This window comes from Pelodiscus sinensis, chromosome 1, assembly GCF_052426305.1.
Source record: "Pelodiscus sinensis isolate ZL-2025 chromosome 1, ASM5242630v1, whole genome shotgun sequence".
Classification (NCBI taxonomy): domain Eukaryota; kingdom Metazoa; phylum Chordata; order Testudines; family Trionychidae; genus Pelodiscus; species Pelodiscus sinensis.
Window position 1 is genome coordinate 72,295,210 of NC_143052.1, and position 12,702 is coordinate 72,307,911.

A 12,702-nucleotide genomic window follows, 5' to 3' on the forward strand; every position below is an offset into this window, starting at 1 on the left:
TCCTTGGGTGAGTTCAAAGCACTAGACTTTTAAACAAATTTTCCTCTTTTGTGTGTGTGTGTGTGTGTGTGTGTGTGTGTGTGTGTGTATGTGTGTGTGCTGTTTTCTGCATTCTCTGACACTTCCTTACTCCAGTCTCTTTATCTTTCCCCCCTTGTTCTTATCCTTCCAAATATTTAAGCTCTCTCCATGGGAGGAGTATTTTTGCACTTGACATTGAATGAACATGTCTGGTCTCATTTAGTCAGAAAACTCAGAATTTAAAATGAATGATCCCTGTTCTATGAATATAAACATGGGAACTTGGGTGCCCAGGATTTGATGTGTATTTAATTTAATCTGTTTGAGAATTCGTCTGTCTGTTTGTTCGAGAACTCCTCCTGAATGGTAAGAGATAGGACCACCAAATTTGATATACGGATTCCTCTTCTCATAACTTAAACAAGGTAAGGGTTTGGCTGTGCCAGGAAAATGGGATGTGTCTGGAATTGGATTGCTTCTCATCAAACCATACAGAAAAGAGACAGAATCACCAGGCAGATGAAAGGGGCTAGCTGAGGAAGCTCTCTGAACCCCAATTTGTATGGGGACATTACTAGCTGTTACCACTCCAGCTGGGAAGCACTGGAGACAGATGAACCTGGACCTATCCACCGAGGGGCCATGCAACGCTTCCCTGGAGCTGCAGTAGCCATGGAGTGGTGCTTCTCACCTGGCCCCAAACTGCTACAGTGAGAGAGGGCTCGAGTGGTCTTCTTTCCCCAGGCAGCCTGCATATTGAGCACCTGATTCCCCACTTCACCCCAGAGCAATTATTTAAATGGAGCATGTACATTTTCATTTTATTTTCCAAAAAAACTAAAATGAATTGAGTTAAGGACCTGAGCAATGCTGGGTTAGTCTTCTAGTTAGACTATATTTTACCAATGTCAAGTTCTTCTGCTACAGAATTCCATCTTCAAACTAGGTAGGATAATTTTTTTTATCATTTAGTTTTTAAAGTATTTTTATGATAATCTAAAACCTGGAAAATTTCCACTGTTAGTTTCAATTTGTTTCCAAAGGCAGAGTCCAATATTTCAATTTAAATCAAATAAAAAGCCTTAACAAAGTTGTCCCTTCTGATCAATTATAAATGTTGGCAAATATGGTATTTTGTGTCTATTGGCAATTATCTCTTCCTTCCCTACCTTACCCTGTGTGTATGTTGCTAGGCTATAGAAAAAAAGACAAGCTGAAGACAGTAGGAGTTACAAAGCAAACTGGAAAATATGAATATTTCACAAACCGAACCCATGCATAAAACTTCTTCTATACTGAGGTAGCAGCAGCTGATGTGCTAAATTAAGTATGAGGTTGCTTTTGATTATTCCAGAATAATCCATTATAGTTGCTGCAAGCTTATCGTCAAGTTCTGCTCCTGTATGCAGATTCATACATATGACTGTGTTAAGGTGATACAGTACAAAACATAAAACTTATTAGACTTCTGGTCACCTTGTAGTTGTCAGTAAGTTAGTCAACACAAGAAGGGTAATATGTATGTGAGAATTACGACAAGCTTGCACATGTCCTTATAAAAATATAGATTCATTCCACAGAGGCACATCCAAAGCCAGTGGTGCCTGCCCTGAATTAGAACCTGTGAAAATCAGCATTGAAGCTTTCCAAACAAGGGCTATCTTATACGCCATTTGGTAGATGTACAGATGTTCATATTTATTAAGGCAGTTTTAGTTTTTAGCCATAGGGACTCTACCTTTGCAGTCTGCACTAACATTAGCACTTCGAGACTGATATGAAGCTTTCTTCTTCCCTCACGCTGCCTCTTTCTCAAGGGTCAGTTGTCCTCCCTGGCATTCAGTAGTCTCACTGGAATGTCAGCACTGAATTTCTCCAACCAGTTTTTGTATAGCTAACCCTCACACACTCACACACACACACACACACACACACAAGAGCTTTTATACAAAGGACACAATTTTGCAACTCTAGCCATTTTGTGGCTCACTCACATAAGTTGTCCTTTAGCACTAGGTGGATTCAATGGGACTACTCTCATAAGTCATGGCTGTTCAACATAGTAAGGGCTATAGAAATGGTCCCCAAGATATATGGCTAAGGATACAATTCTGATGATTATCTCTTTGGTTTGATGTTATTGTTTCGGGGGGAGCTGTTCCTTTGACTTCTGTCATGGGTACCCTTTCCAGGTGACAGGCCTATGCCTAAATTTCTCTGCATCAAATCCTGAGATTCAGCTCACTTCAGACTGGATCACTAGATGGCAGCATCCTTGTTGACAAACCACACTGTCAGCTTCAGCAGGTCCCTCTGGGTTTGGCCGTTGTCATAGACTTCTTTCCAAAAGCACGTGGCAAATATGAAATTGCAGTGACTCAAGATAGTTTCTTAAAAACAAGTATAGGTATTTGTCCACAAGAACATATCAGATGGGGTGACAAAATCCTACATGCGTGCTATCGTAGTTAAAATTTAGCCTCCCTCCCCCCCACTATATGTTATTCCCATTTGTTACAAGCACAGGCACCCTTCATTGGATCTGGTCAAGACAGACTGTGCCTCCTACTGCTCCTGCATTTCTCATGGTCTGACCCATTAGTCAGTCTGTCTCCCTTGAGTCACAGTCTACCTTTTATCCTTTTCAGCCATTCAATGGGTTTTTTTCCTCAAGAGTCCTTGCCCCTACATATCCTTGTGTTTTCAGCAGTATGTGTGATCTGATCATACTGGGTTATGCATTTCTTTAGAGGGGTTCCAAGATCACCTTCCAGCAATTTATATTGTTGATTGAATGGGAAAAACTCAGCTGGAATTAATCTTTAGGATTCCATAGAGTAAGCCATTCCACAATAACCACCAAATCCACACATTCCTAATGTTCATAACATTAATACAGATATCTTCCTCATTCTTCATATTCGGTATGTCAGGAAATTAAAGGCTCTAGGCATACTGTTTCAAAAGTGACTAGTGATTTAGAATGTCTCTGTTGTGGGATGCCCGACTGGACGCATCTTAATGGGGCCTCATTTTCAGAGGCTCAGCTCATTCTTAAAATTAAGCCTCCTTCAGGTATCAGAAGTAGTTCAAAAAATTGAACTACTCAAAATTACAAGTCTCTTGTGAAAATCTTGGTTTTATCACACAGCATGATTAATTCTGCTCAGAAAGAATTAATAATAAATACAGTTTCCATGAAACATTTTGAAACCAAGCAAAGAAAACACCTCGTTCTGTTTCAAAGCCTGTACAGTTGAAATTGTACTTGTTTTAAATCTCATTGGGACATCCAGTGCCAGTAATATGAGGCTGAGTGTTCTCTGCCAGCAGCAGTATTGTGATGAGCCATCTTCTTGACAGAGATTGTGCACTCGTGTTAAAGAAAATATTCTCTACAGTCTGTCTGGATTGGGGGGGGGGGTCTTCCTTTTCTAGGAGATTTGGCTGTTGCAGCCTTTTTGAAAGTCTCCAGAGCTTGGTCTGCCTTAAAAGCTTCCTTCCTTTATACCTGTATTTGCTTTAACAAAAGGAACTGGGGAGTGTCTTCTTTGAAGAGAGAAATTAAAAATTCTGTGTCACTTGGAGCATTGCAGTCATTTGTTCTTGATTTAATTAGAACACAAGAGTTATTGTCTGCAATTAATTACAAATTGATTAAAATAAACAATAAACAATTAAACAAAGGAGCTGAGGGTCTCTGCGCTATGGCAACATTGCTTGAAGAACTCCCCATGGTGCTGCTGCCTTGCTACTCTGAGGAACCATGCCTGCAATGCAAAAGGACCTCTGCATTCAATATGATTTTAACATGAAGGCACTTGACACCCCCAGGCACCCACCCCACTCTTGTATCATCTTTCTTCCCAGGCAACGTGTACATCTAGGCTAACACGCCTTCTGCCCATCTGAAGCCTCAAACCCTTGTATCTCATACCCTGTGTGTGTGTTCTGTTTGCCTCATCCTCCCTTTCCTCCCATCTTCTCTGCCACCCCACCCCCCAAGTCCTTTCTGTCTTCTGGAGTCCATCTTCCTGTTGCCAGCCTGCCTCCCACAATTACTGGGAGTATGTGCAAAGCACAGCTGGAAACATGGGTTGGCAGCACTGGAATGCAGAAACATTCCTTTGTCTAATCTTGACGTAACTCAATTAGATTATCTTGAATAAGGAGTCTAGCACTTTGGCTACTCTGTTTTGCAGAAGAGTTCTTGCACAAAAAGTCTTCCACAAGAGCGCATCTATGCTGGCATGTGCTTTTGCGGAAGAGATGTGCTTTTGCGCAAGAGCGTCTATGGCAGTGTAGACGCTCTTTTGCGCAAGAAAGCTCTGATGGCCATTTTAGCCATAGGGGTTTCTTGTGCAAGAAATTCATGTTGTCTGTCTACACTGCCCTCTTGGGCAAGAGCTCTTGCCCAAGAGGGCTTATTCCTGGTGGGGAGAGGAATAATTCTTCCAGAAGAAGCCCTGTTTTCCGATGCTAGACTGTAAATTTATTTGCGCAAGAACATGCGTGCAGTGTAGACACCCGAGAAGTTTTTGCGCAAGAACAATTGTTCTTGCGCAAGAAGCCACCAGTGTAGACGTAGCCTTCATGTATTTAATTTCAGATGTTAAAAGTGTGCTATACCTCTGTTGTAGAAAACTGTGTATACATGTGATATTTGGACTGTGGGCTTGAGTGGTTGTTTTTTTAATAAGAGGAACCCAAAGAAACATGGGGAAAACAAGGTAAAATTTCCTAAAGGCAGAATGTTTGAACTGTTTCTTCTGGAAAAGTTAGTAAATACTTTACAAAAAATAAATCACATAGAAAACTCAATTGCCCTCTAAAGTGTTGTGCCCAATTTGAAAACAAAATTCAATCGGTAAAGCATGAAATGGACATTTTAGTCTTGTGAGAAGTGCAGATCTCAATGCAGCCCTACCTCTAGAACTGCTAGTTCTGTCTCTATAAAATATTTCTCTTAAACAGCTGCTAATCTGCTTACAGTACCTGCTAACATTCATTTCTTTGATCATCAGTTCACATTTATTTTACATACGGTACAACATCTCTTTTATGGCAACTACATTAAATGAACATTTGTAGGCATATGAAGTGCTACGGTATTATTTACCTATTCCAAATAGGTTTCCTGCAGTCTTTTTTATATCTATCAGAAAAGCAGTTTGAAAAATAAAAAGTATAAATAAGGAAGCTGCTCACTAATATTTTAATTTCCTTTTGAAGTGTCAATTTCTAGTGTAACTTCCAGTAGTCATCCTTTCCACTCCACTTGGCTACTATAAGCAATTAGTTTTGTTGTGTTTTCACTGCCTACTCTCCTTTTGTGATTTATTGGTGCAAATTTGTTGAATTAGGTTCACAGTTCTGTTGTGCTCTGGGTAATTTTAGAGATTTTTATTTATTGAGTCGAGAGACCATTTTGCAGATCTGACAGGCAGAGAACATTTTAAGACACAAAAATGATTTTCCGCTTTAAAACCCTCTTGTTTATCCCATTTTAGGTATTTGTTATGTACATCAATGAGACATATGGTAATCAACAAAGGTCATATTACATTTTATTTATGTGAAGATCATTCTCTTCTTAATTTTTGCAAGACATCGTCATCATCATTATTATTATGTATTATCTGTTTGTATTACAGCCATGTCCAGAATCCTGGACTGAATGACTAAACTTAATGCTTATGTTTTTCTTGATAAGAATTTAATGAAGACATAGATATACACTGAAACATTGCCAATATCCGGAGGACTTGATCGTTATCAGCATGGATGCTGGATCGGGCAGTCCTCTGACCTTGGTTATTGCTTACTGATGACCTTGACCTCCATCCATAAAGAGTAGCCCACTAGTCTGTCAAATAAAGCAGCAGAGAAATGCCGGTCATTAAAGTTGACGGTGCAGATCAGATAAATTTCTTTACCTAAGCTCTATTGGAGGCAAGTCCCAAAGCAGTGCCATGTGACTTCAGACTAGGATGGTTTACTAGGCTGTAATGCCAGGTGCGTTCCACGAATGATTATTCAGAAAGAAGTAAACAAATTTCTCTTAACATGGTTAATATTTTAGCAGTGTTTTTTTATTTTATTTTTGCAAGATGCATAGCTGGTGAGTACCTTAGACAAATCAAATTATTCCTGCTAATTCATCGAAATAATTGCAAGTTGCATTCTTTGTTTTTTGTTTCCGAGTATGTAGCTAAATAATGTATGCTTTCTTATATTGATGTTCTCTCTGTAAATGTTCCATATAAAAATATACACATCAATGGCATATTTTTAAATATTTGCTCAAGGGCTTGATAAAAGTTTTGTCTGCAAATGAAGTCTGGTTTTTTTTACATTTAAATTTATTAACGGTGGGCCATTGCGTGTGTGTGTGTTTCTTTTTCTCTTGCAGTGCCACCTTGGGCCTTAATAGCCATAGCCATAGTTGCAGTCCTATTAATCCTTACCTGCTGCTTTTGCCTGTGTAAGAAATGCCTGTTCAAAAAGAAGAACAAGAAGAAGGGTAAAGAAAAGGGAGGGAAGAATGCTATTAACATGAAAGATGTTAAAGATTTAGGGAAGACCATGAAAGACCAGGTAAAGTAGCCACCTTGCTCTTGGACACTGTTTATGTTTAAAGTGTCAAGTCTTCTAGCAATGATTTATTTATGATATTTCTCAATGATTTGACAGTGGTTTGCATAGTGGAGACCAGCTGTCTGTGCATTGTATTAGAGTTCCAGTTAATAACCCAACCCCATGGTGCCCTCTGAAGGATATTGACTCTACATGCATCTGCAACTTTGGTAAATGCTTTTAAGGGAACCAGTAAACTTATCTTTTCATGGGAGAAGGAACACTGCAACTGATCCATATAGAGAGGACAGGGTTGGGGGGTGATCTCAAAATATAGCTGTGCAAGAGTCTTGAGGTCATATTATATAGGACTTTGACTAGGACCAGGTGCAATAGTGAGGTATAGAGAACATGTGTTTGGATTACTGTGGTACTAATCAAATTCTTGTGAGAATAAATGACATGCAAGAGTGGATCTGGGCTACTAAAGCTCTTCTGACACAAAACCAGAAGCTTACTTTGTGAGAGACAAAAAGCCAACTGCAGCAGAAGAATGGTGGAAGAATGGAAAGGGAAGAGAAAGGGAAGGAATAAAAGCAAATTGGACAAAGGGATCAGGGCAGAGTTATGTATGTGGGAGGGAGAAGAAGATTAAAGGTGACAGAGTACAGGTTTAGCTGAGAGTCAGTGAATGGCTTGGCGACAGATCATCATGCTGCTGTCTGCACAACATTAATTTGAGAACAGCAAAGAAACCCTTGCCTCAGACTTGACATGTTTAAGAGAAGTGCTTTACTTGGGTACTAACTGGAAGCTTTCAGGACCCTGCATTTAATCCAGTGTTCCCTTGCAGCCAAAGACTAGATTAACATTGATCTGAAAGAAGACTTTTTGTCCACACTTCTGACCAGAGAAAAATTCCCCAGTGGTGGCTCTCTTGTGGGAAGGGGAGGTAAAGAGTTCAGTGTGGTGAATGCAGGAATGGTAAAATATATATGAAACTATCTTCACTATTTATCTAATTAGGACTAGGACTGATGAGTGGCGAGGAAATCACACTGTTGTATAGATAATTTTGAAGTATTTCAGCAGTTAAGGACACAAAGGAGTATGTTTTTCCAAATCATGCCTATTCGGGAGAATTAAGGAAATGTAGCACAAAACCTTTGTAGCTGGAATAGATGCTTCAGATTCATTTCTGCAAATAATTAAGATTTTGCATGGGAAAGATAGGCATCCCAAAGCACTCTTTGTGCACCTAGCATCTAGTCCTGCACGACTGACATAAGCAGAAGTTGCATAGTTGACCCCAGCGGCAGCGGAGCAAGCTCTTAACAGCCTTCAGTACCCAGTTAGGGAGTTCTTTAGTATTTCCTTAGTCCTTACATTTGCAGACCCACTAACTAAATTCAGTTTGCACATAAATGAAAATGCACTCTTTATATGCAGTGACTGGCAGTGGGAGGTTGACATACATCATTTGAAAGCAATTAGCTTTACTAGGGCATTTCAGGAATTCCCTAAGCTTAATAAGTAGAAATAAATAAGTTCATTACTTTAAGACTATATGGATCAACATTTTAATGGTGACCATTGAGTATAGCTTCATGTTGTCAGAAGTGCCAAAAGTATGTTAAATTCAAAGGTTAAGAGAATCAATGAGGTGAAACTAATAAATACTACAGGTTGAACCTCTCTAGTCTGGCACCCTCGGGACCTGACCAGTGCCTAACCATGGGAGGTCAGTATTGTCTAGCATCATTACCAACATTTCTACTGCTTACTGGGCTCTTAGAAGACATTTAGGGGTCGATTAGGGCTAAATAACACAGAATGCTGAAAGCCAGGACCAGAGACTGTAAAGAAACTTTATGGGTAATGGGAAACTTAGCCACATCCATGATAAGTGGGCATCACATCCAGTGAACTAAAATAATTCTGGACCATGGATGTTGCCGGACTATAGAGGTTCAACCTGCACTGAGCAGAAATCTTGGATCCTCTCTTGCAAAAATCTAATGAAGATTTTGTTTTACTTAATATTGCAAGTGTGAATCAGAACTTTCTTATGCTGTCTTGATTCAGGCCCTTGGATGGGATATTCATGGTCCCATGTTTCATCTGTAGAATTTGTTCTAGTTTACAAATATTAAGTAATTGAGATATTTCACTTTCAGATATTATCTGAAAAAGCAGACCATTAATTGCTGAATTAGTCTTGGCCAACATTAACAAACTCTTGACCATGAAGATGAAAATAATTTGAAAATACTGTTTGCTCATTTTGGGGATCAAATTCAAAGAGTTTATTGTTGAGTGCTATCAAATGATACTAATGATAACAACCCTAACATTTCTTTCTAGGACAAGTAACATGTTTATTGCTGGTAGATTTCTATATGGGAATTGTTCTTTATCATGTAAAACTGCTTTTGTACTTAAATTATTAAGTGTTATTATATTTGTTATAACCTGGATAAATGACCAAGGACTGTAGCATTGACATCTATTTAAAATATAAAATTGTGCTTAGCCGTTAATGATGGGCTTGACACAGCTCCTTTTTGAAGGATAACAAAAGTCAAATTCCAGAGAGAGAGAGAGAGAGAGAGAGAGAGAGAGAGAGAGAGAAACCTATGATCTGTTGATAAACTTATGCCCCACAGAACATATAGGGTTGGGACCTTCAGTGTTGGAAACATGATCACAATTTCCACGAATTTAGAATCTGTCTTGCTTGGCAACATTTTCAGAAATGGGTTGCTAACATTAGGGCTGGGTCTAGACTAGCATTATTTTGTGCAAAAGTGGCTGCTTTTGTGCAAAATCTTGCCACCTGTCTACACTGGCTGTGAGTATTTGTGCAAGAACACTGATTTTGTACATTACAAAATCAGTGGTTCTTGAGCAAATACTCTGACGTTCCTGCTCAGGGATAAGCCCTCTTGTGCAAGTATTCTTGTGCAAGAGGGCCAGTGTAGACAGCAACATTAATTTCTTGCACAAGAAAGCCCGATGGCTAAAATGGCCATCGGAGCTTTCTTGCGCAAGAGAGCGTCTACACTGGCATGATTTTGCGTCTATACTTTTCCGTTAAAAGTATTTGCGCAAAATCATGCCAGTCTAGGCGCTTTTAGGTCTATATTTAGACATCTAAATCAATGGCCTTATTTTCATAAATCCTGAGTACCTAGCAGCTCCTATCAACTTTCTTAATCTGGATAGCCTTGGCCAAATTTGCAGTATTGTTTCTCAGTGTAAGCCCCATTAGTTAATGATTTATCTTGAATCAGCACTGCAGGTTTAGCATTGCCACGTGAAGGCAGTGTAATGCTAAATTTAATGGATAATATTTCAGAAAATAATCATTTTAGTATCATTACAAATAGAATGTCAAGAAAGTGCCTCAGAGATATCAAGGAAAAACATTTGAAAGTAAATATATAAGTATGTATGAAAAAGGTCTACTCTAATTCAGGAGCTCATCACAACCTTTTTTTATTTTTCAGGCCCCCTCCTACCATTGCCACATGCTATCAATGTTCCCAGGCATAGGCGTGCGCAGCACATTTCATTAGGGTCTGCACCCAAAGAATATTTTTAAAATGCACTTTGACACCCCCCCCCGTTAGCCACACCCCTGACCCCTGTTAACCACGCCCCTGACCCCCATAAGCCACTCCCCTGGAGGTAACCCTCTCTGGGTAACCATCCTCCTACCAATAGGGATTAGTTTGGCCCCCACCAACCCTCCCACCCCCATGCAACTATCCTGCAATTGCATTAATCCAATGTGTGTGACATTAATGCAGTGGTGGAGAGGCTTGGGAGGGAGGGAGGGAGGAAGTGTTCCCTCTAAGAGTTTCCTCCCATGAGCAGAATGACTTTTGTGTTGTGCATCAGTACCAAACTCATGTGGCCTGTTTGGATGTGCCATTGTGGCACCCAAGTTATTAATAAATATCTACCTTTCCCCTCTGCTGCCATGTCTCCTCCCCTTGCTCTATCACCTCCCCTGGTGCCTGCTGCCCCCCAACCCCTCACTCTCCTCTGCTGTCCTGACTCCTGCCTTTCTCACTTCCCTCAGCCTTCCTGAGACCTGCCCCCCCTTCACCAGCCCTTCTCTCCCCCCTGTGCCCACTCCTCCAGTAGCCCCACTCTGATCATGAGAACTACCCCTCCTCATCCCTTCGTCTAACACCTCCCTCGCCTCTCTCCTCTGGTGCTGGTCCCTCCCCTGCAGGTGTCTGTCCTTCTGCTTCACCCCAAGAATCCCCTGGCACCTACACCTTCCCTTACCCCTGCACCCTCCTGGTGCCTCCCCCTTCCCTCGCTGCCCCTTCTCCCTTTGCCCTTTTTCCCTGATGCCCATCCCCTCAGCACCCTCTGCCCCCATTCCCCTCATGCCCCCGTGCCCTCACACATGACTTGCTTCAACCCCACCTTCCTCAAGCCTACTCCTTCTGTCAAGCCTTCTCCCAGCTCCTCCCCCTCCAATCCCCAATGCCCTTACCCTCTCCTCTTCCAGCATCACCCTATCCCCTCTCCCACTGACACCTCCCCTCCTGCCCTTTTCCTCATTGTCTCCACTTTCCCCTTAGCATTTGTGTCTCCTCTACCCTGTCCCTTTGGTGCCTTCCCCTTTCTTCCCCCTCTCTCCTCCCCCTCCGTACAAGCCCCTTCCACCTCTTCCCCTTTCTTCCTCCTCCACCCTCCCCACTGCAAAAACCCCTTCCTTTCCCACCCGTTCCTCTTATTCCCCCCCCCCGCCTTACCTTCTGCTTCTGCCTTACAGCTCTGGAGTCAGAGCCAGCCCAAGCTGCAACGGGAGGGGCACCCCTGGGGTGCTGCAGGGCTGGGCAAGGGTGTCCCTGGGTCACTGCACAGTGTTGCAGGGCAGGACGCTCCCGGGTGCCTCAGGGGCCCCGTGCAGTGCTTCTGGGCTGCGCGGTGCTGCCGGGCTGGGTGGGGTCCAGGGCACAAAAATGGCTGGGTCTAGCCAGCCCGAGACATTAGGATGTGCCTGGGCACACCCGGCACACCCTGTGCACATGCCTAAGCTCCCAGGCCCAACTGTGCCAAAACAACTCTTTTTCTCTATATAAAAGACAAGGCATGTGTTAGGGGGTGGTAGCAAGGAACGCAACTGCCCACAGCCCTCCCACACAGGAGGCCATGAAAAGCTAAGTTGCTTAGACTTCAGCTTCAGCCCCATGGGGCAGGGCTCAGGGCCTGGGGCTGCTGTCCTGAGCAGTAGGGCTTTGGCTTTCTGCCCTAAACCCGTAGCGAGTCTAAGGCTGGTCATGCTTGGGAAACCCCCTAAAACATGCTCATGGGCCCCAGGGGGATCCAGACTCCTGGTTATGGACCACTGCTCTAATCCACATGGAAAGAATTATTGCATTGGTCATATATGGTGTCCGGCATCTAAAATGTTGCCAAAGCACAAAGGCTTAATCCTGTAGTCATTAGGCCCTATCTTGCAAAGTTCTAACCACCTCCTGGGTTCAGCTCATTGCCTTCAGCTCCCTTTAATTACAGTGGATGTTTAGAGTGCTCAGTACCTTTCTGTAGGCTACAGGTAGCTTGCAAGTTCCAGCCCAGAGTGCATGCAAAAGTCCATTAACTTTACTGGGAATTGTTACGCTTGATAGAGCTAAAAGAATGGGCCCCTGCAATAACTTCTTGTTTCCTTCTTCCAAAAAATATTCATTACAACCAATAACTCTAGGCCCTAATCCTGCTAGTGGAGGCTCCTGCCCACCGAGAGCCCCTCTAAAGCCAATGAGGGCTCTGCAAGGTCACAGGGTTCCATTCTAGTAGATCTGATTACAAGATCAGAGCTTTAACCTTATCACTGGTAACTGTTAGACACTGAATTGTGTAATGTCCAGTATTCAGATATTTACTTATATTTCCTCTATATATTTATACACTTCATATATATTTGTCCTTTTTCCTTAAAATAAATTTCACATGATCTTTAGAATGAATGTTATTACTGTGAAAAGGGGAAAATAGTTGAAATACAGATTAGATTCCTGATCATGAAACCCTTACTCATGAGAGTAACACTTATTGTAGAGCTATGCACCCCAATAGGCC

The 12,702-nt window shown here is 41.9% G+C and overlaps 1 protein-coding gene across 2 annotated transcripts in view; it reads left to right on the forward strand.

Moving 5' to 3' along the window:
- SYT1 (synaptotagmin 1) overlaps window positions 1–12,702 on the forward strand; it is a 523,899-nt gene that overhangs the window by 374,578 nt on the left and 136,619 nt on the right. For both annotated transcript variants that reach the window (XM_075932323.2, XM_075932321.2), the window contains exon 5: window positions 6,434–6,618. In XM_075932323.2, coding sequence (XP_075788438.1) covers window positions 6,434–6,618 — 185 coding nt within the window. The remainder of the gene's footprint in view (window positions 1–6,433; window positions 6,619–12,702) is intronic.